Genomic DNA, 23,598 nt, shown 5'->3' with positions numbered 1-23,598 from the left:
CACGCACTCTGTCACAGTACGACTAATCACCGGTTGGTTCCCTCCCCTACTGGAATAGAATCCCTCTTTTGCGTCTGTCACCAACGCCCAGCAGGTTACAAGTTTGAAGCACGTCACAGTCATTCATTACCGGAATCCTACTCGGAATACCACAGACAAGGTTAGACTTTCCGGATTCCCAGGATCCTACTCGGAATACCACGGACAAGGTGAGACTTTCTGGATCCTCATAAATGCCGCCATCTATCTAGCTTATACCATGAAGATTCTGTTGGGGAATCTAAGAGATACGCATTCAAGCTCTGTTGCATATAGAACGGAAGTGGTTGTCAATCACGCGCGTTCATAGGTGAGAATGATAATGAGGGTAATCTGACTCATAACATTCATCATGTTCTTGGGTACGAATGAATATCTTGGAATAAGAATAAAAGAGATTTGAATAAAAGATAATAGAACTTCATTAATACTTGAGGTACAGCAGAGCTCCACACCCTTAATCTATGATGTGCAGAAACTCCACCGTTGAAAATACATAAGCAAAGGGTTCAGGCATGGCCGAATGGCCAGCCCCCAAAACGTGATCACAGGATTCCAAATACAATCCAGGATGTCTAATACAATAGATAAATGTCCTATATATACTAGACTAGCTACTAGGGTTTACATGAGTGAGTATGTCTACTTTCCAAAGCCGTTGAGAGCGCGCCAATTGGAGTTCTGTAGCTCCAGAAAATCCATTTCGAGTGCAGGGAGGTCAGATTCCAACAGCATCAGCAGTCCTTTTGTCAGCCTTCTTCAGAGTTTTGCTCAAATCCCTCAATTTCAGTCAGAATTTACCTGAAATTACAGAAAAACACACAAACTCATAGTAAAGTCCAGAAATGTGAATTTAACATAAAAACTAATGAAAACATCCCTAAAAGTAGCTTAAACTTACTAAAAACTATATAAAAACAATGCCAAAAAGCGTATAAATTATCCGCTCATCAGTTATCAATTTCAAAGGGGTTTGTTACTTGTGACAACCAAAACTTTTGTACGAAGGGATTTCTGTTAGTTTAGAAGCTATATCTACAACGCGACTATTTTTATAAATTCTTTACTAGAAAAAATCCAAACGTCAACGATTGTCCAACTTTAGCTAGCATCATTTCGTCGATGAGTGCTATACAATTGATGGATAAGATGAGCCAAGGATTTTTGGTAGTTATTAGAGATCTTAATGCTGAAGTGCCTTAATCAGGTTCCTATTGTTAGAGAATTTCCTGACGTGTTCCCCGATGAGCTACCAGGGATGCCACCTGACTGCGAAGTTGAGTTTTCCATAGAATTAGCTCCGGGAGTCCAACCTGTGTCCATTCCTCCCTATCGTATGGCTCCAACTAAGTTACGAGAATTAAAGGTTCAATTGGAAGACATATTGGAGAAAGGATTCATTCGTCCTAGCACTTTTTCATGGGGAGCTCCTTTTCTTTTCGTAAAGAAGAAGGATGGAACGATGCGACTATGTGTGGATTATTGTCAGCTCAATAAGTTAACTGTTCGCAACAAGTATCAATTGCCAAGGATTGATGATTTGTTTGATCAACTTCAAGGAGCTACCTGTTTCCCTAAAATTGACCTGTGTTCAGGGTAGCATCAATTGAAGATAAAAGAGGAAGACATTCCAAAAACTGCCTTTCATAACTGCTATGGACACTATGAGTTCTTAGTAATGTCCTTTGGTTTGACAAATGTGCCAGCAGCTTTCATGGATCTGATGAACCATGTTTTCAAACCTTTCTTAGATCATTTTGTTATTGTCTTCATCGATGACATTTTGGTGTATTTGAAAAGTGTTACAGAGCATGAGTATCATTTGAGGATTGTGTTGCAAACCTTGAGGGATCACAAGCTTTATGCTAAGTTTTCTAAATGTGAGTTTTGGCCTGATCAAGTGAATTTTTTGAGGCACGTTGTATCAAAAGATGGAATCATGGTGGATCCAAAGAAGGTGGAAGCCATTCAGAGGTGGCCAAGGCCTACTATAGTGACAGAAATTCGTAGCTTTCTAGGGTTTGCCGGCTACTATCGGCGATTCATCAAGGATTTTTCGAGAATTTCTACACCATTAACCAAGTTAACTCAGAAGAATGTAAAGTTTCAATGGTCAGAAGCGTGTGAGAAAAGTTTCCAGACGCTTAAGGCTTGTCTAACCTCAGCACCTATTCTTGTTTTTCCTTCTGGGTCTAGGGGCTTCTCAGTCTTTTGTGATGCATCTCAGATAGGACTTTGTTGTGTGTTGATGCAGCATGGCCGCGTTATTGCCTATGCCTCGCGACAACTCAAGAAGCATGAGCAGAATTATCCAACTCATGACTTAGAAATGGCAGCGGTCATTTTTACTTTAAAGATTTTGGAGGCACTACTTTTATGGTGAGATCTGTGAGATCTATACGGATCACAAGAGTTTGAAGTATATATTTCAACAGAAGGATTTAAATTTGAGGCAACAGAGATGGATGTAGTTGATAAAAGATTACGATTGTACCATTTTATATCATCCTGGAAAGGTAAATGTTGTAGCAGATGCCCTCAGTAGAAAATCTATGAGTAGCTTGGCCCATATCACTCTTGTGAGGAGACCAATTGTTCAAGAAGTCCATCAATTGGAGGCCGGTGGAATTCAATTCGGCCTTGGAGAATCAGGAGTTTTCTTAGTACATATTCGAGCCCAATCTTCTCTGATAGAACAGATCAAAGCTGCACAAAGTGATGACCCAAAACTAAGAAAGCTTATGCAAGATGTTTGCAATGGGAGGATCTCTAACTTTTCTCTTGATCAAGATGTTTTACGTTGTGGTCAATGCTTATGTGTGCTAGATAACCACGACTTGAAGAAAGCTATTTTAGGAGAGGCTCACAATTCCAAGTACACAGTTCATCCAAGCTCCAATAAGATGTATCAAGATTTGAAACAATTATTTTGGTGGGAATGCATGAAGAAAGACATAGGAGTTTTTGTTTCTCATTGCTTAACTTGCCAAATGGTTAAAGCTGAACATCAAAGACCTGTTGGGTTGTTGCAACAAATTGAGATACCTAAATGGAAGTGGAAAAGGATTACGATGGATTTTGTAATAGGTTTACCTCGTAGTTTTAAAGGTTTTGATTCAATTTGGGTAATTGTGGATAGAATAACGAATTCAACCCACTTTCTTCTGGTGAAAACAACTTTTAGTGCAGCTTGATATGCTCAACTTTATGTTGATGAGTTAGTTAAATTACATGAAATTCCAGTGTCCATTATTTCAATTCGTGGACCTCAGTTCACCTCTCATTTCTGGAAATATTTTCAGAAAGCGTTAGGAACTCATCTGGACCTTAGGACGCTTTTCACCCTCAAATCGATGGACAATCGAAAAGGACGATTCAAACATTGGAAGACATGTTAAGGTGTTGTGTTCTAGATTTTGGTGAAAATTGGGACAGCTATCTACCTTTGATCAAGTTCTCTTATAATAATAGTTATCAAGCCAGCATTCAAATGGCACCATTTGAGGCTCTTTATGGGAGAAGATGCAGGTCACCTATTGGGTGGTTTGAGGTTGGTAAGGTTAAGCTTTTGGGGCCAAATTTGGTACAAGATGCAGTTGAGAATTTTTGCATAATAAGAGAACATTTATTAGTATCTCATAATAGGCAGAAGGCTTATGTTGATAACAGAAGGCGTAACTTAGAGTTTTCAGTGGGTGGTCATGTATTTCTTAGAGTGTCTCTTATGAAGGGAGTGATGAGGTTTGGGAAAAGAGGCAAGCTTAGTCCTCGCTACATTGGCCCATTTGAGATATTGGACATAATAGGTACAATTGCTTACCGCTTGGCATTGCCGCCTGATTTGTCTATGATTCATCTAGTCTCTAACGTATCAATGTTACGTAAATACCTTCCTGATCCATCTCATGTGCTTGCACCACAAGCCATAGAGTTAAAGGATGATTTATCATTTGAAGAGGAACCCATGGCTATAGTTGATAGCCAAGTAAAGAAACTATGTTCTAAAAAGATAGCATCGGTGAAAGTTGTTTGGAAAAAATATTCAGAAGCAGAAGCAACTTGGGAGATTAAGGATGCCATGCGCGACAAGTATCCATAATTGTTTGAGACTGAAGGTAATTATCATATAAATTTAAAATTTGGGGACCAAATTTCTTAAGGGGGAGAGAATGTAATAACCAACAAAAAAAAGAGGGGAGAGCACGTGGGGGGCACATGCCCCCACTTAAACATTCCTTTATCTCCCCTTTTCTTCAATGAACTCCCCCCGCTTCTGTCTTTCTTTTCTTTTCCTTTCTTCCCAAAAATTCAAAACTTAAAACCCTCACTTCCCTTCTCTTCCCAACTACATCTCATCATCTCTTCTTTTTATAACCAACCACCTAATATCATCAAACTCACATTCATCATCTTACTTTCTTTTCTTCTCTATTCTATCTCTATTTTTTCAAAATCTCATTTTCTCAAAATTCCCAAATCATGGCATTTCAACTTAATGAGTGAAGAAAGCATTCAACTTTGAGTTCCGGTTATTATTGAGGCTTCAAGGTAATTCTTTGACTCAATAATGAGCCATATCCCTAATTTTTATCATCCCTATATTTATGGGTATGCATGAATCTGAATTAGTGTTATTACGGCTAGAAAATTTGGGACTTTTGTCAAAGTGGGTAAGATTATATTAATTGACAACATTAGTAGCTCACAAATATCATTATTGTCATATTTTTAGAGTTGTAGAGTTTTTGGACATCATTTGGTAGCTCGTTGATGCGCTCAGAGTTGCTTTCGGTTCTTTGTAATCTTGTTGTGATTGGATATTATGTCTGTAATTGTTTTTAAGTGTATTATTATCAATATTTAAATTGAATTGTTATTTTTAACATTTGAAAATATTCGATTGTTGTGATTTTTAAATTATTGGAACGAATATTGATTTTTGAAAATTAATAATTTTATAAAAAAAATACACACGGGACGATATTTATATATTTTATAAAGCATATATATTTTCTTACTTGACTTTATTAAACTTTAATTAAATTTTAGTATGCATTCTTATATATATTTGATTTATTATGAAATTTAGTGATATGTTATAAGTATTAGAGATTTGTTATAAGTGATTTGGTTTGGATTGGTTGGGAGACTCTTACTAGAAAATCATAGTTAACGGCGGTTATGACATTAACTTAGATGCATCTAACTCAGACCTCAGCTAGCAGGGGCATTGCTAGCCCAATGTGTAGGCCACACGTTGAATCTATTATACCATACGGGCACACTAGAGAAAATGACTACCCTTAGAGGTGGAGCCGCCCTAAGTGTGTAATATTTGATTTGATTTGACTTCTAGAATGAGAACTCTCATTTCAGTTCATTCCGCTTAATTATTTATCTATTTATTTGCATAATTAATTAATATGAATTTCTCATCTTTAGAAAGAAATATAATTTTCATGGTAAAACTTATATTGTCTCGTGTGGGTTATAGATGTAATGTTTGCTCACTGAGTTGCAAAACTCCCCCTATTATATTCTCATATTTTTCAAATACAAGAGTCATTCCAGGTTTATTCCACCAGCCCCTCAGTAGATTTTAGTAATTTCGGTGAGCTCTTCTTCTTTCCAAGAGCTAAGTAATTATGTAATGAAACCTTTGCTCAAAATCTAGATTATGTCAATGCTCCATATGCCACAGGCAGGATCTTCATGTGGGTTATGTTATTTTGAAAATCGAACTGTTTAGATAGTAGTTATAATTTGGTTATGTAAGACTTATAAATTTAACTATATACTCTAGTTATCAACTTAATATATATATGATGCGTATTTTGGACATGTTTGGTGGTGGACATGATTGAAATATATTGTTGTTGTTGTCTTTGGAAATGGATGTTTATTGTTGATACAAGAAGATAATATTTATGTTGAACAATTGGTCATTTTTGTCGAACAAAACTTATCTTGTATAGGTATAACTTTAATTTCAATTTTTCATGGTCAATTTTATCAGCGTCTAAATCTTTCATAGTTAAAAATGACTATTTACTCAATAAATTATTGATAAAACCTAATTAATGATTATATTTGCTTGGTTTGAATTAAGCATTCTCATATAACTTCACTTGATTTTGTATTCTGTTCTTTAGTTGTGATAATTGATCAATTATATGAATTTTCTTTTAATTTGAATATAACTGGTTTTGATAAATTTTGTTAAGTTTTATGTTGAAATATAGGGTATTGGCTATGTAAGATTCATTATAAAATGTTATAGTGATTGAATTGGAACAAATTTAAATTTATCAAAATAAAAAACTCAAACTATACAACTTTTATGTCGATCATATTTTTTAATTATCAAGAATGGGGTGAAATTCTAGGTAGAAAGAGGAACTCAAACTTAGTGAAAATTGGTGACAAATATTTCTAATGTTCATCAAATATAACTTCTTTACAATAATCGAATTATAACTTGAAATACAAAGGTCTGACTTAGGTGATACCAATGGCCTTTCAAAATTAAGATACAAAAATATCAAAACAAAAAAATCGGTAAAATTGCATACTTGGGCCTTTCAAGTCCCTCCAAGAGCAGAAAAATAGGAGAAAAATAAGAGAAAACCTAGAAAAATAGTATACAATTAATTAGATTTAGATTTAAGCTTTTAAATTAGGTTTTAGAGAGAATCATTCTATTTTCTCTTTAATATTTTTTTCCTTTTCTTAGATTTGGCTTTTATAGTTAAGTTTTTGCGCTTTCTCTTTCATTTCAGCAACAATATATGCTTTTAAAGTTGATTTTCTCAATTCCAAGTAGTGTGTCTTCTACTTCTTAAAAAAATTGGATTTATAATCAAAAAAGAAAGTCTCCTTAAATAGTTTGCTTTTATTTACTTTTCTCCCTTGTTATTGCTAATGAAATCTTGATTTTATTGTGTTATTAGATCAATTTTTATATATTAATTATATATGAGTTTCTCTATTTTAATGTTCAATTGAGTTATTATTGATTTTTTTTGTTCAATTGTTGAAGTTGAGCCTATAAATTTTTTTACATTCTTAGGGTTCGTTTGATTTGCGTTTTTATTTTTGTTAGGTACCAGACAAATGACACAACAAAATATAGAGATGAAAAAATTAAAAATTTGTATAAAATAACTTTTTTTGAGAATTACAACTTCTCTCTATCACGAGATTACAATAACTCTCTCTCTTTTAACAAAAGGAGAATATACCTCTCTCTATATATAAGAGAAAACCTCTCAAAGAAAAAACTCTCAATGTAACTCAATGTTACTATTATTTTTGTTGGATGAATTGATTGAAATGAATTAAGGAAAAAATTAATTTATAAGTGAGTCTCTTCAATATGAATCATCCGTCAATTAAAGGTATATAATTCTTCTCTTTTTCAACCATTAAAATTCTATAGTTATAAAATAGAATTGTTTATTACCTTTCATTTTGTTTAGTTATTATTTATTTATTTTCAAAAATTAGCTTTACTAATTTTCACAATCTCCTACTTAAAGCTAATTTTGGCAAATTTTCAAAATTCATGTTGCTCATGTATTCAATAGGCCATATGAGAATCTACATTATTCATACTTTTCAGTGGGTTTTGTCATGGAATCTGCTAGGTTATCTTTAGTATGAATATTCTGCATATCAACACTCCCTTCTACTACTTTCTGAACAAAGTGATATTGTACTCCAATGTATTTTATCCTTGAATGAAAAGTAAGAGTTCTTGTAATGTGCAAGGCACTCTGACAATCACAATACACAGGAATCCGCTATTGTTTGTGCCCAAATTTCTCCATCAACCTTTGGATCCAAATAGCTTCCTTGCATGCTTGTGTAGCTGCCATATATTCAGCTTCTGTAGTAGATAGAGCTACAACAGTCTATAATTTAGATAGCCAGCTCACAGCTCCTTCTGCATGCATGAACACATATCTTGTAGTAGATTTTTGTTTATCAAGATCACCTGCAAAGTTTGAATCGACATATCCATTGACAATGAATTGCGATCCTCCAAAATATAATACAACATTCAAGGTCCCTTTAATGTATCTCCGGATCCTCTTAACAGTATTTCAATGCTCTTTACCCAAATCGGCCATAAATCGACTTACCACTGCAAGTACTTGAGCAATATCTGGTCCTGTACAAATCATGGAATATATAATATTTTCTGTAAGGACCGCAATTAATCAAACCGGTTAATTAAGTGGTTATATTGTCCAAATTTAATTCCGAGAAGTTAGAGTGAGAATTTGAGGTTTTAAACATCATTTTTAGATTCAGTGGGTTGTTCCGAGTCAGAAAGTGTGCTTTTTGTGAAAAACTGTGAAAAATTGCGAACCGACAGTTGAACCGGTTGAACTGGTTCAAGTCTGCCCGGTGCTGCACAAGAAAAAGTTGAAATAGTCAAAAACCTTAGAGAAACATTAAAAATAGAAAATCGGACATTAATTTTAAAGGTTTGGCCCGAAGTTGGGCCAAACAGGCTAAAAACGCTAACGGGTTGAACCGGGCCCAAGTTGGGCCCAAGTCCAACATATATAAAGGTTCATTTAATGAACCCTAGCCTCCATAAACACACACACTTCAGATTTGAGAGAGGGAAGGAGAGGAAGAAGAAACCTTAATCACCTCAATCTTCCCAAGCCCATATCTTGAGCTATAAAGCTCCGATTTGCGTGTCGTCGGTGGCTACGCGTTCCTTTCGAAGAGCTCTACAAAGTCCATCCAAGAAACTCTAGAGGTAATCTCGAAATCCTTCCAGTTCAGCTCTCCAAAATTTCGGGTACCTAGGGTTTATGGCTAAGTGAGTTCTTGTGATTCTTGGTGTTTAGGTTCACTCTAATCCTTGTTTAGCTTTGGGTTTTGTCATCCAAATCTGTTGGGAAAGATAAGAGGCTTTGATCTCTTGTGAAATTATGTTTATGTTGAGCCCTAGGTTGATTTTGTGGTAATTTATATGTATATAGCTTGATTATTGTGAGTTTGGAGCTTGTTGGTGCTTGTTGGAGTTACCTTGGTGGTTGAATTTTGGTTGAAAACTCATTTGGTTCATATTGGGGATCGGCCAAGGTATGATTTTGATTTTCTCTATGTAGTATATAATATTCATGGACACTTAGGCTAGTGACCCATTGGATAGGATTGGATTTGAATGGTTGTTGAATTGTTGGTTGTGGTTGTATGATGATGTTTGATGAAATGAGGAATTTTGAGTTAATAATGATGATTTATAGTGATATGTTGAGGATGCATGATTTGTGAAGTTGAGTAGTGGATTATGTTGATAAATATGATATTGATGTTGATCTATGGGTAATATAGTTGGAAAATTGTTAATGAAGTTAGATATATGAGATATATTTATATTGATGTTGTGGATAAAGAAAAATGTGGTATGTTTGGTGTAATATGCCATAGAGTATTGAATTTGATGAGAATTGGAGTTTTGGAGTGGTTGGGTTGGTTTGGTTGTGTTTTATGTAGGAATTGCGAAAATTGTGATTTTGGGTAAAAGTTAAATTTTAGTGAAATTTGTTCGATCATAACTTTTTCCACGGTTTTCAAAATTGGTTGAAATTTACTTAGAATTAAAGATCTTTGAAAACCCTTTAAATCGGTATAAAGTTTGTGAAATTTGGAATTTCGTAGAGGAAGTTATGATCATTCAAAGTTGGTGTTAAAAATCTGAAAATTTTACAAAGTTACAGAATTCTGAGTATTCTGATGTGTACGCACGCACAGCCTTGTGCGCACGCACACTCTGCATAAATGGTGACCTGTGCACACGCAGAGACAGACAATCTGCCTGCAGCGTTGGCACAGCTTGTGCGCACACACAACAAAGGAAAAATTGCAACCTGTGCGTACGCACAGACCTGTGCGCACGCACATGTTGGGGAGGCCAGTCTGTTGGGGGCGCTCGCACAGGTTGTGCAAGTGGACAGACCCTTTTATGTTTTGATACCTGTGCGTACGCACACCCCTGTGCGCATGCACATCATTTAAAAAATTTCCTGGGCGTGCGCACGCACACCCTTGTGCGGACGCACACGCCCTGTTTTTCAAAATTTGCTTTGTTTTCAACTATTCTATTTCCCCAACAAGGTCGTAAGTTTTTATAACACCATTTTAAGACTTTTGGGCCTAGTTTTAAGTATTAGAACATGGGACATAACTTAAGGGTTCTAGTGCATGGTTTTATGATAGATTAGAAAAAAGAGGCCTAGGTTTCTAGTGTGTTGAGAATGGTTTGACGTTGGGCGAAGGATGATTGATACATGAGATGAGGGATGATGAACTTTGATATTTGGAAATTGAGCTATGAATGGACAGTGGTTGAGATGAGTCGAGGACTCGGATTAAGATGATGGATCTATGTATAATGAAAGTGTTCTCTAAAACCACTAATATGTTGTTTTAACTGTGATTATGAGACACTATGCGCCCGGCAGGGACGGTGGTTAATCCCACCTGTCGAGGTAGCGGCGTCGGCGTAAGGACGGTGGTTAATTCCGCTTGCGCTTAGATGTGAGGACGGAGGCAAGAGGTTCTGCTCACATCCCTTCGGATCTATAGGGCATGCAAGCGTCGGTACCTGGGCAGTGATCCGGGCACTATATCTCAGGGGTTCCCAAATGAGAAAATTCGAAGGGCGACGTCTCCATGGAGATGTGTCGGGTTGGCAGTTGAACCGACAATGTGATATCACAGCCAGTTGGGCAGGCATTCATCATATGCATTTTCTATCTGTTTGTATGCTTTGATTACTTGTAATGGCTTGCCTAATTGAATAACATGTTTACCTGCTATTTGACTTAATTGCCTTATATGCTTCTATTTGTATTTTACTTGTATTGTATATACTTGTGTTTTACTGGATTTGAGGAGGTTCGGAAGGCGGGGACGATGGGATCGCGTGGAGGATCGAGTGGTGAAGGCTGTGGGACAGCGGTGTTTGAATAGAGTAGAAATTCCCTAAGATAGATTATCCTGTTACGGTACTATGGTTAAGTTGTGTTAAAGATTTACATATTATGCAGTTTTGGTTTAGTATGCTTTAAGCTTGAATTCTTGTGATGGATATGGAGTCTATGATTGCTTTTGGCGTCCCGGGGTCTTATATCCTACATCACTGGGCACTGTTACCATACTGAGAACCTCCGATTCTCATACCATATTTTGTTGTGTTTTTCATATGCAGGTCGCAACCCACCTTGGTGAGTTGTCTGGTTGGTGACAGAAGGGGAGGATCCAGATACTTCTTTTGAGTCTTTGATGTATTTTGAATATGTCTCTCACTTTTGTATTTTGTTTTGCCTAGTGGCGTATATTTGAGAGAACAAAACTTGTATAAGCTGTTTTTATTATCTGGTGTCATACATGGTCTGTATATGTTTAGCCGGCTTAAACTCCGCGAGTCGTGGCTAACGTCTTATGATATTATACTATTATACTATGATGTTTGGTTCTTCTATACTTGTTTCTTATGCTTCAATGTTAGTAGTTTCGATAGTACGTTTTGCGCTTTTGAAATCCTGTTTTGAGCTATATACCTTCATCGGGCTTCTAGTTATTATAAATTCCTTCTATATATATCTTATGTATAAGTTTAGAACTGTTGTAACCTTTGATTAACCTTTGCTTTTCGACGCGAGGTAAGGCTTAGGGTAATTAGGGTGTTACATTTTCCACCGCTGATGCATACAGTACTTGAAACATTTCTATCTTCTCTGCTTCACTACTAGGGCACACACTTGAGGATAATTTAAAATTCATAAGAAGTGGGGTTGAAATTGGCTTACATTCTTACATGTTGAAGCGTTGCAAGATTTTCTTCTAATAATTCTTTTGTGCAAGATCTTCTTCAAATAATTCTTTTGCGGTAGTAAAATCTTCCTATCTCTTTTGTCTCGGTGGATTTGCATCCCTAAGCTCTTATTTACTGGTCCCAAGTCTTTCATATCAAACTCCCTAACCAACTATGCCTTCAATTCTTAGAGATTTGATCTTTGTTGAGGCCTACCACCAACATGTCATCCACATACAATAGTAGAATGATGAAATCATTATCACCAGATCTCTTGTAATAGGTACAATGATCTGAACTAAGTTTGTTGTATCCAAGGATAATAATAAAATAATCAAATCTCTTATATCAACACCATGGCGCCTACTTTAGACCGTACAGAGATTTAGTTAACCTGCAACCCAAGTTTTCTTTTTCTTGTTCTTCAAAACCTTCTTGTTGGAAGATATATATCTCTTCTTCAAGTTTTCTATGAAGAAAAATAGTTTTTACATCTAATTGCTCTAGATGTAACTCAAATGTAGCATACATAGTCAAAACTACTCGGATAGTAGTTAGTCTTACCACTGAAGAAAATATTTCATTAAACTTAACACCTTCTTTCTGGGCATATCCTTTGACAACCAATCTTGGATAATATCGTTCCACCTGATTATTACTATCTCGCTTAATCTTATAAACCCACTTGTTACCAACGGCTTTTTGACCTGCTAGAAGTGCAACAAGTTTCCAATTATGGTTCCTGTGTAATACCTTAATTTCTTCTTGCATTGTTGTCATCCACATAGAAGCATCTAAATTGCGCATAGCCTCCATAAAAGTTGTTGGTTCTCCATCTTCTGTCGGAAGATAATATGCATTATGACTTGTCAAAACATAATTTGAGTGCCATGATGGTAGTTTTCTTTGTCGAGTGGATCGACGAACTTCTATGTCATTGGCCTCTACTTCTTGTTCTTCGTACTCTAGTTCTGCTTCAAAAAGATCACCTTCAAATATTACATCTTTCCTGACAACTACAACGCAGACAGTGGAAATCCACAGGCAATACACCTTAACTCTGTTAGCATAACCCAAGAATATACTTTTTTTAGACTTTGGGTCCAACTTTGTTCTTTCTTGAAAATTATACATCGCATACACAGGACAACCAAATATATGTAAAGAAGAATAATTAGGTGGCTTACCTTGTCAAATTTCCATTGGTATCTTCAATCCAATTGCAGTTGATGGTGACCAATTTATCACATAACAAGCAGTTTCAACAACTTCTACCCAAAAAGACTTGGCTAAACCTTTAGTTTGCAACATAGCTTGTGCTCATACACCATTTTGCTAAGGCGTATATGCAACTATGAATTGTCATTGAATACCTTCTTGCTTGCAAAATGTTATAAAATCACCATCGACATATTCTCCTCCATTATCTATCCTTAAGCACTTGATCTTCTTTTTAGATTCAAGTTCCAACTTTGCTTTGAACTCTTTAAACATTGCAAACACATCTGACTTCTTCTTGATTAGGTACACCCATATCCTCCTAGAGTAATCATCAATAAATGATACAAGACATTTTTCTCCCCCTAGGGACATCTCCAGTGATTTCCATACATCAGAATGAATCAACTCCAATATGTACTTGCTCCGAGCAGTTGATCTACCAAACATCAATCTATGTTGCTTGTTTATAACACAGTACTTATAAAATGGTAAGTTTACTGATTTGAGCCTAGGAATGAGATTACATTCTACAAGAATTTTCAAGTCTCGTTCTGACATATGGCCCAGTTTGCAATGTCATGTCATCATCATTTTTTTGGCTTGCTGAAAAAACTGATGGCTCTGCCTCTTACAAAGTATCTTCCATAAGCATGTATAAATTTGTTGCAATCTTTTTTGCTTTTATTACCACAAGAGAACTTTTAACAACTTTCAAGATCCCACCTTCAATATAGGTCTTGCAACCAAGTTAATCCAGTTGCCCAATCGACAACAAATTCTTCTTCAAGCCTTTCACATATCTTATCCCTTGAAGTGAACGGATAGAACTATCAAATATTTTTATTTTGACAGTACCTATTCCAACAATTTCTAATGTATGATCATTTCCCATAAACACAGATCCTTCCAAGACAGGTTCATATATACAAAATCAATCACAATAAGGAGTCATGTGCCAGGTTGCTCCTGAATCAATAATCCAAACATCAGTGAGTCATTTTCTGCGATAAGAGTTAGAAAAATAGCATATTTAGATTGTTGATGTGATATGTTTCCGATGTAGATTCACTCATTTGAAGAGTATACAGTCTTCTCTTTAAGAATATCTTGTTATGAAGTGACTTAACTTCATATAATTTGGTAAGAGCATCCCTTGTTGCCCTTTCTTTGCTACACTTGACAAGACTGTATCACCTAGTACCAAGTGTAAGTTTGCAACAGCATTATCATCCATCTCCTTCCATTTTTCATATGTAATCCTAGTGGGTCTACCTTTAATTGCTCCCACACAATTGCCTTTCCTTATAATTTCTTTTATTTTAATTTTTATAAGGAAAAATTACTCCTACCGAGTTTCGAAATCTCATACTTTGCTGTCTTATTTTTAGACGGTAACTCGCAGTGGAAGAAAAAAATTATTAATCAGCAACATTTAGCTCTGATACCACTGTTAGGTACCAAACGAATGACGCAGCAAAATATATAGATAAGAAATTAGAAATTTGTATAACTTTCTTTGAGAATTATAACTTTTCTCTATCACAAGAAGATTACAACAACACTCTCTCTTAACAAAAGGAAAACCTCTCAAAGAAAAAACTCTCTATGCAACTCAGTGTTACTATTATTCTTGTTGGATGAATTGATTGAAATGAATTAAGAAAAGATGAGTACTAGGGGACCAGTAACTTTTATGTTTTGTAACCATCAATTGACCATCAATAGTATTTTTAATTGTGTGAGATTACATCCAATGGTGGGAGATCACTCACTTTTCTTTTGATGGTTAAGTGCTGGCCACAAAACACAAAAATTGCTGGCCCGCTAGACTTTCTCTTAAGAAAAAACTCAATTTATAGATGAATCTCTTCAATCATCCCTCAATTAGAGGTATATAATTCTTCTCTTTTTCAACTGTTAAAATTCTATGGTTATAAACTAAAATTGTTTATTACTTTTCAATTAGCTTTATTAATTTTTACAATTTTCTATTTTATTTTCAATATTTTTAATTTTTAAATTTTGTAAAGAAAAAAGAGAAAATATGAGATAAAAACAAAAAATATAATTTTATTATTTTTAATATTTTTAATTTTTCTTTCAAAAAAATACTAAAATTAAAAATACAAACCAAACTCACTCTAATTTGTTAATGATTTCTATCCTTATCATGGGGGATACTAATTTAGTTAGACTTGAAAGTGAATTGTTACGATTAGTCTTGGGTTCTTGTACTACATGATTAATCGAATTTATCTTCGATTTGAATTATATTAATTGACATGAACTCTAGCTAATTTCTTCGTCTTGTGAGTTAACTTACTAGGACTACGTTAATTAATGTGATAAAATCTAACAGAATTTCCACAATTTAGTTGATTAACTTGTTGGGATGAATTGGGTTAAATTCAACTATGCAATTTTTTTTTCGGTGACTTTTCAATTATGCAATTTGAAGGATAATGATAGTCAGTCTTAAGCATTTACTTTCAAGCCAATATCTAGATTGTATTTGAAATTCTACTCATCAATTTAATTTTATGTTTTTAAATGGCATGAATCTGATCCATTTAGATCCAACCCGCATAAGCATGTTGTTTATACGAGTTGACCTATTTATTTTTCATTTGTTTACAGACTTAAAATTTGAAGTCCAGACCATTTATAATCAACCCAACCCAACGAATTAAACAGGTTGTCTCATTTTAGAAAGCTTATTGTTTTAAAAAAAAATACAAAAATAAAATGTAAAAGGAGTGCCCATTTAGCCTACAGACTAGCCTATTTAACCTGCTATTTTTTTTAATTAATTAAACTCAACTAGTTTAACCCAAAATTTAAACGACCTTGATTTTAGAAGCAAAAACCTACTCATTTAATTAGGTAAATGCACTATCCCGACGAATATAGCCCCATTATGTCGGCCTATTTACAACTCAAAACCCCCAACTTTTTGGTCAATATAATGAATCTTCTCTAAATTCGATTTAGGTTATATACTCCTAAACCTATTTTCAAAATTCATTTATGCCCCCTTTTAAATTTAATGACAGCCTCCTTTATTTTGCCCAATGACAAAAGTTCACAAGCATAATACTTTGGCAAACAATCAATTATTAAAAATTTCTTTTTCTTTGATTTCATCCTAGTAGAAGTTGAATGACCTAGCCTAGCCTGCCAGCCACAGCAGACTAGATGATGCAATGTCTTGATGCTAGTGCAGCTGTGAGTTTCAATGAATTAGCATCCATCATCTCCAACCACTTTAGCTTGACTAGTCAATGAACCTAAATTCAAAGTTGAGATTGCTAGTGAGTTTGGACAATAAAATTAAGTTGAATTTAAAATATGGAATGTGAACTACATTTGTGAGAATCAGCCAATTAGGTTCGATAATTGTATGTTGCCAGTGTTATTGGTTATTGTTTTGGAGTCATCAGGTAATTTAAGAAGAGATTTTGAAAAGACTCAAGGGCGAATGATACATGACCAGTGACACCACTATCAGTTATCCATGATTTAGTTTTTAAAGATGCAATGCTCAAGATATGATTACCTTTTGTCTTAGTAAGAGTGGTTGTGGTTGTCATGTTGCTTACACTAGGAGGAGCTGTTGTGAGTTAACAATGCTTTCTTCTGGCCCTGAGTGACTACAAGACTGGGATCATTACTGCTCTCCTCAGAAGCTGTTATCAGTACTAGAAAGCTGAAAAAAGGACATCATAACCAACTGATTGAAATATTCACAACCAATTTCTGTGAGAGCTTTTACTCCTTTTGGTGGTAAGAGATCTTCTGCCATCCATAACAAGATCAGCTCATCCTTATTGAATTGACAATCTTTGGGAAACAAAGAACAATAAACAAAGTATTGCTTGACTTGAAGGAAGACAATGATAACTAATGCTTAACGCCGGAATAATTTCATTCTATGTCTTCAAAAATTCCCCAAAGTTCACTTTTCAATACATCATCCCAATCCCTGTGACCTGTCATCATAGTTTGTTTGTTGTACTTAATAAGGCAACTAGTGCCTCTAGGCCAGACGTAACCCTTGGCACTTTTTGACAAGTTTCGGCCAACAAGTTCTAGAGTTGAATAATACTTCAATTCAGGAGAAAGAAATACACGTTACAAAAAAGAGACCAGCAATCTTTCTCTGACAATAAACTCAACTTGTAAGCTGAAATAGTTTTCACTATAGTAACAGTTTCATTTCGACTTAAAAGAATCTTGCCTCCCATTTTTCCATATTGAAAATCTTTTTGAAGAATTGTCCAATGACTGGAACTATTAATCCACACATCACACAAAACAATCAAGAATTTCTTCCCCTCTAACTTACCCTAGAAACTAGTTTGAAGTAAATTTAAATCATCCTCATTACAAGAACTAGCACTAGCTGCTTTTATTATCCTCATTACAATGTCAAATTGGTCAGAAACACAAACCCATGCTTTAATGTCAAATTTGTCCTCCACTTTGGCATCATTGTAAACCAATTGAGCCAAGGTAGTTTTTCCACCTCCTCCAATGCCTACAATGGGGATCATAGATATGTTAGCATCACAAGTACCATATAACAACATTTCTTTGATGGCCTCCTTGTCATTGTCCCTGCCATATATAGCAGAACTTTTAACCAGAGATGACTGAATTCTCCATGTCATGTCCTCCAGACCTTTGGCAAGCTCTTCTTTTAGAACAAGATCATCTTTCTCTTTAACAATAGTGAGACTAGGAAGAAACATTACCTGGATCCCTTTGAGAGGCAGTGGCAGTGGTGGCATTAGTGGAGAGCTCATCCAGCAAATCATCAGACAATAGACAGCATCTTGGAGATCAACAAGCCACTTCTTCACTTCTTGGTCTCTGATCTGCTCCTGCTCAGCATCATCAAGCACAGGCCAAGCAGCATGGAGACCTACTTTCAGCTTTCAAAGCAACTTCTGGTCAACTGGATTCCTTCTGGGGGGGTGAGTTGACAGAAGACAGCTTGTTCAAAATAGCATCATCAAAAGGAGAGATAAGCTCCACCCTCAAGTTTTGCAACCATTTTTGAGTCTCAAGTAAAATAGAAAGAATGTTTTTTGCTAAGTATTATATTTGTAGTACAGAAATATCTGACATCAAATAAAAGTTTTGCTAAGTATTATATTTGTAGTACAGAGATATTGTTAACAGTGCTGAATAATTAATTAATAACATGACAAGCATAAATTAGGTGATACCAATTATATGCACAAATACCTCAACAAATACGCGATTCAGCTCCACTTAAAATTCTTTTAAGAAATAAATTAATAAATACTAAAATGTGTTTTGTCTATTCCTGCGTCATTTTACAAGGTTCATGTTAGAGATTATGTACTTCAATCCTTAATATAATAATTAGGAATGTTTCCTTCAAAGATTTATCATTTTATTGGCCTGGATAAATAAAAATGATATCAGAATAGTTTAGTGTAGATAAAATAATAATCATGGACTTATGCTAGTTTAGTGTAGATAAAATAATAATTCATCATTTAATCTGTGTGTTTAACAGAAATTACAGCTGGCAAAAAGAAGTGATAATATGCTAGCATGTTCAACAAAACTACTATGTGCAAACTGAAAATCAACCTCCAAATCAGTCAACATATATTTGTGTATATATATATGTGTTGTTTCAAACATTTTCCATGTGTATTTTCTATATGTGCAACTTATTTGGTGGCTAACTTTTTGTGTACACCTAGCATTGCTGTATTCTTAAATGGATTTTTGTCAAGTTCAGAACTAAACATTATTTTCAATATAGTAAACCATTTGGTACTTTAGAAGAGGAATCAATGGCATAAGAAGGGCACCTTTCACTGAAGCCACATTGCCTATGACCTGAAAAGGATTATTAGTTAGGAGTGCTACAAATGTGCATAAGCTAGTAAACAGATAAACTATGATTGTATGCACGAAATGACATGCACTAACTTATACACAGATAACTGTATTCATGAAATGTACATATGGTACATAAACCCTTACCAGTTATCACCCAATAGCATTACCCTCCTAATTCAATTATGCAGCATAACATGGTCAAATTTATCCATGAAATAGTAATGCTCTGAAGTGTTTTGTAGGTTTTAAGAGATATTTTAACCTCAAAAGTTATACATATATATGGACAATATTCATGATAATGTACATAAACAAGGGCATCGTCTCACAAAGGAAAGTAGGAAATCATTAACATGAATTAGTCAGAGATTATATATAAGATACAGAATATGAAAATATACTCAGGTAGAAATAATATAGCGAACAAATGCATAGCTACCACTTATTTACAGGCTCAAGAGTAAACTTGATATCAGATGATCATTAGTTGCAAGACTATCTGCACAAAGCAACATGATAAGAACAAGCATGTTACTACAAAGTAGATAAGCACAATGGAGCACTACCTCTCCATATACAAAATCACTTCCTATAGAAAATCATTAGTTGATATCTACCATTTAGCTTCTGTCTCTCTTAAACAAAAAAATTAAACATAATTGCAGTTTAAAACATCATCAAATTTGTGGCAGTCCCAACAATGAAGGGTTCCATCAGCAATCTGGTCAAGAAATAGAAAAGAACACCCAAGGTGATCGAAATTGGGAGCGCCGGCAGAGCTTGGCGGCACACCGACAGCAGAATAAGAGTGCAGCCTAGTCCTGATATAATTGCAAGGTAACAAGCATACACAGTCATGAGATCATACATTGCAGCTCTACCAACAAGAACACTGTAGAAAACAAAGTCTCCAAGGCCAAGCTTAATGCCCCTCTCAGCAATCTCCACATCACCACCTCTGCTCTCATTCCCTTCATGCCTTTCCTCATCAACAATCCCACCCTCTCCGCCACCATTGCCAACCAATGGCGATCTCTCCTCTTCGTCATTCCTCCCACCCTGACTCCTCTCACCCCCAAAACCACCCATTGCCACAACAGAGTACTCATTCCCACCATAATCCCTATTCTCATTCAAATTATCATTCACATTCCTATCTTTGTTGTCCCTAGACACAGCTTGAAGCTCAATTGCCGATGACGACGACGATGACGGCGCTGAAGACGGCTCGCCTGCTGTAACCCCAGTCACCAAAAGCCCCAAACTAGTCCCTCCGCGAGACCCGGCCCGCGCCACTGTGGTGGGCCGGGCCTCATAAATCAAAGCAGGAAGCTCCTCATTCCGGCTGGATGCCAACTCAACCAACATCTTCAACGGTCCACCAGGTGCCAAAACCGCCACAAGATCATAAACCGCCAGAGCCACCAGAAGAACCCAGGTGGTCCACTCGGGCAGCTTGGTCAGCCACGCAGCAACACTGATCCCCAAACAGACCATGTACGACTGCCGAACGATTATCGGAATCCCGGTGCCGAAAACGGAGAGAACCCCGACGACGGTAAAATTGAAGAGAAGGATAAAGCACGTGACGGAATCGACGGGGATCGAGAATCGCTGGATGAGTGAGAGGAAGATTGATCCGCCCATGGAGCCGAGGACGAAGAAGGCGCTGAAGCGCGTGTAGTGTTTGAGGAAGGAGGTGCAGTTGTAGTAGTACAGGAGGAGGAGGAGGAAGGTGACGATGGCGATAAGGATGACGAATACGAGGGCGTTGAGGAGTGCTCCCTCGAGCTTCTGTGCGGCGGTGTCGGAGGGGTTCTCGGCGTAGACGAGGTTAGCGGCGGTGCGGATGTCGGAGACGGCTGAGGAAGGGGAGGAGGACGAGGAGAGGGAGTAGACGAGGAGGACGACGAGAAACATGCAGATGGAGACTGGTGACATGACTCCGATTATCTCCACGCCGATGGATTCTAGAATGCTCGATTCCATTTTTCTTTTTTCGTTGGGGAATTTCGTCGAACACTTGCTGGGTGAGTGATGATGTGAAGGTACGGTTATGACTTATGAGTGATGACTATGGTAATTCATTGCTGATTCCATTTTGTTTGATGCTACCCTTTTTTTTTATTTGCTTTTCTTTGTCGTGCTGTGTTTGTTTGGTGCGGGTGTCATTCTTTTTTGAAGGGCTTAAGATCATTATGGAACTGGTGGAATTAGAATAGAGAAAAACCATTGGAAACTGGAAAGGGAATGGTTATTTTATGTGAAAAAAGTTTTCAAATGTGATTAATTTGCCTGTTTATCAACAATGGCAAGTATAGTATTACTGTATTAGTATTTAGTACACTTGGCAATCATTATAATGTTATGGAAAGTTCTACAAAAGATAATAATAGTCTCATTTTTTTGTTTTCGTTTTTTTTAAAATAAAAATTAGGAAGAAAACTACGTTATGAGATGTGAGATGCGAAAAAAAATTCTTCTTGAATCATCACTCTCACTAGAAGCATTAATTAAAATTTACACGAAATTCCAAATTTTGAAAAATAGTAGATGTTTAAAGGATCATCTATCATTCTGTCTCTCAATGAACATATGACATCCAAACTTCCCAATCACGAGTTAGGAGAGTTTTAATTTTTAGAATAAGAGTTACATATGAGTGAAGATAAATCTATTGATAGTGAACCAAATACACTAAAATCAAGTGCTAACAACTCTTTCCTATAGACTATAGTAATAGTTCCATGCAATTTGTAAATCATAGAAGGCTCCCCAAAATTTAGCACAATGACCCAAATTAGTAATGAAACAAATTTGAGAAAAAGCCATCCTTATATCTGATGATGACACCACCACAAGGTGTCTAAATATCATAAAGAACAGAGCCATCTGTATTCAATTTAAACCAAGAATGTGGAAGTGAAGACCATGCAATATCACAAGAAGACTTCAATTGTACCTACATCTAGCAAGATATTTTTATTAAAAAAATTTCAAAACCTATCATAGATATGTTACGGAGATGAAGCAAGATGTTAAAACAATTCTTCATTCCGAAATTTCCCACAAAAAAAAAGGTGGTTGTCCTAAACATATAAGCAATTTGTGAATCACCATTACAATGAATATAAGAAAATTGTGACAGCATATAAGCAAATTTGTGATGTCCTAAGTGACCTAATCTTAGATACCATATGGATTTTGTGAAAATTGCAGAATTAACAGAGGAGATCTGACAAATTTGGCTTGGTTTAAGTTGATATGTCAAGTTTTTGGTAGAGTTTTTTAAGATATAGAGTCTTTTACATTCATCAACTACTCTAATCACTGAAATGTAGTTAAATTTCGAATCGGACATGTGATTTGAGAAAACAAAAATAAGCAATTTAGTGCTGCAATAAGAGCTGAGAATGACAACAAATTTAAAGAGAAAGTTGGGATATACAATATATTAGTGAGGTAAAGTGATTATTGAAAAAAATTGTTCCTGTGATATCAGTTTTAACAATTGACCCATTTGGTAGCTTGACATATATGGGTTTAAGACGATGGTAAACTTGGAAAGAAGACAAAAAATACATATATTATGGTTTAACTCCGCCTATGTTACACTTGCGGTACATAGCCGGTCCCAAGCCCGGATAAAGGAGGAGGGTTGTGTTAGGTCTTCGGCAACCAACGTAAAAATATAGCCGAACCCCCCATGACATGAATCAAAGACATTATTGCGCTAAAGCTAGGTCGTTACCCGGAAGTAACGCGCCGTATGGCTCGAGTACGGTGTCAAAGCAAGAGCCGCTGCATCGGTGCCCGGATGTAGTGTTAAATGAGCAAGGGTTCTCGCGTTTTCGTGAACGGACGAGGGTAAATAAGCTAGTTCACAAAGGAAAAGGTAAAGGTCGAAGCGACAAAAGGTTGAGATTTGGGACATGGAACATAGGCACTCTAACAGGAAAGTCCATGGAGGTGGTGGACACCATGACAAGGAGGAAGATTAACATTATGTGCCTACAAGAAACGAAATGGGTTGGTGCAAAGGCTAGGGAGTTGGATTCTTCTGGTTTCAAACTTTGGTATACAGGAAAGGTGAAGAATAGGAATGAGGTTGGAATAATTGTGGATAAGCAGTGGAAGAAGGACGTAGTTGATGTCAAGAGGGTGGGAGATCGGATCATCTCTATCAAACTTGGGGTGGAGGGAGGTGCTTTTCATGTGATTAGCGCCTATGCACCGCAAGTGGGTTCGGACGAACAACACAAGATAAGATTTTGGGAGGATCTAGAGAGTTTGGTTCAAGGCATACCTTTAGGAGATAAGATTTTCTTAGGAGGAGATTTAAATGGCCAAGTTAGGAGAGAAGTGACTGGGTATGGGAGTATTCACGGAGGCCATGGTTTCGGGGTAAAACTATTTTAGACTTTTCTTCAACCTTTGATCTTCTCATCGCAAATACATGTTTTAAAAAGAGAGACGAACATCTTATAACCTATAAGAATGGCATGACAAGCTCTCAAATCGACTTCTTCTTGTTGAGGAGAGTCGACCGGAAATTTTGCATTAACTGTAAAATTATCCCGGGAGAGAGTTTGACAACACAACATAGGGTGCTC

The 23,598-nt window shown here is 36.1% G+C and overlaps 1 protein-coding gene and 1 long non-coding RNA gene across 2 annotated transcripts; both read right to left on the bottom strand.

The window, feature by feature from the left end:
- Positions 1-15,959: 15,959 nt before the first annotated feature.
- On the bottom strand, positions 15,960-19,427 carry LOC107494299 (uncharacterized). Its single transcript, XR_008010719.1, has 3 exons — positions 17,857-19,427; positions 16,659-17,639; positions 15,960-16,389 (listed from the first exon to the last, which is right to left on the bottom strand). It is a non-coding gene; the product is annotated as an uncharacterized LOC107494299 (long non-coding RNA).
- Positions 19,428-19,446: 19 nt separating this feature from the next.
- On the bottom strand, positions 19,447-21,203 carry LOC107494298 (presenilin-like protein At1g08700). The gene has a single exon (XM_016115356.3). The coding sequence runs from the start codon at positions 20,972-20,974 to the stop codon at positions 19,652-19,654; it is 1,323 nt and encodes a 440-aa protein (XP_015970842.1). The 5' UTR covers positions 20,975-21,203; the 3' UTR covers positions 19,447-19,651.
- Between the last annotated feature and the right edge of the window lie 2,395 nt (positions 21,204-23,598).

The sequence above is a fragment of the Arachis duranensis genome, chromosome 6 (assembly GCF_000817695.3).
Source record: "Arachis duranensis cultivar V14167 chromosome 6, aradu.V14167.gnm2.J7QH, whole genome shotgun sequence".
Taxonomy (NCBI): domain Eukaryota; kingdom Viridiplantae; phylum Streptophyta; class Magnoliopsida; order Fabales; family Fabaceae; genus Arachis; species Arachis duranensis.
Note: the sequence above shows the minus strand (reverse complement) of the source record. Positions and strands in the feature narration are given on the sequence as shown.

Bases quoted from the DNA above. Each gene is read 5' to 3' on its own strand.
- LOC107494298 (XM_016115356.3), bottom strand. From the start codon at position 20,974: ATGGAATCGAGCATTCTAGAATCCATCGGCGTGGAGATAATCGGAGTC.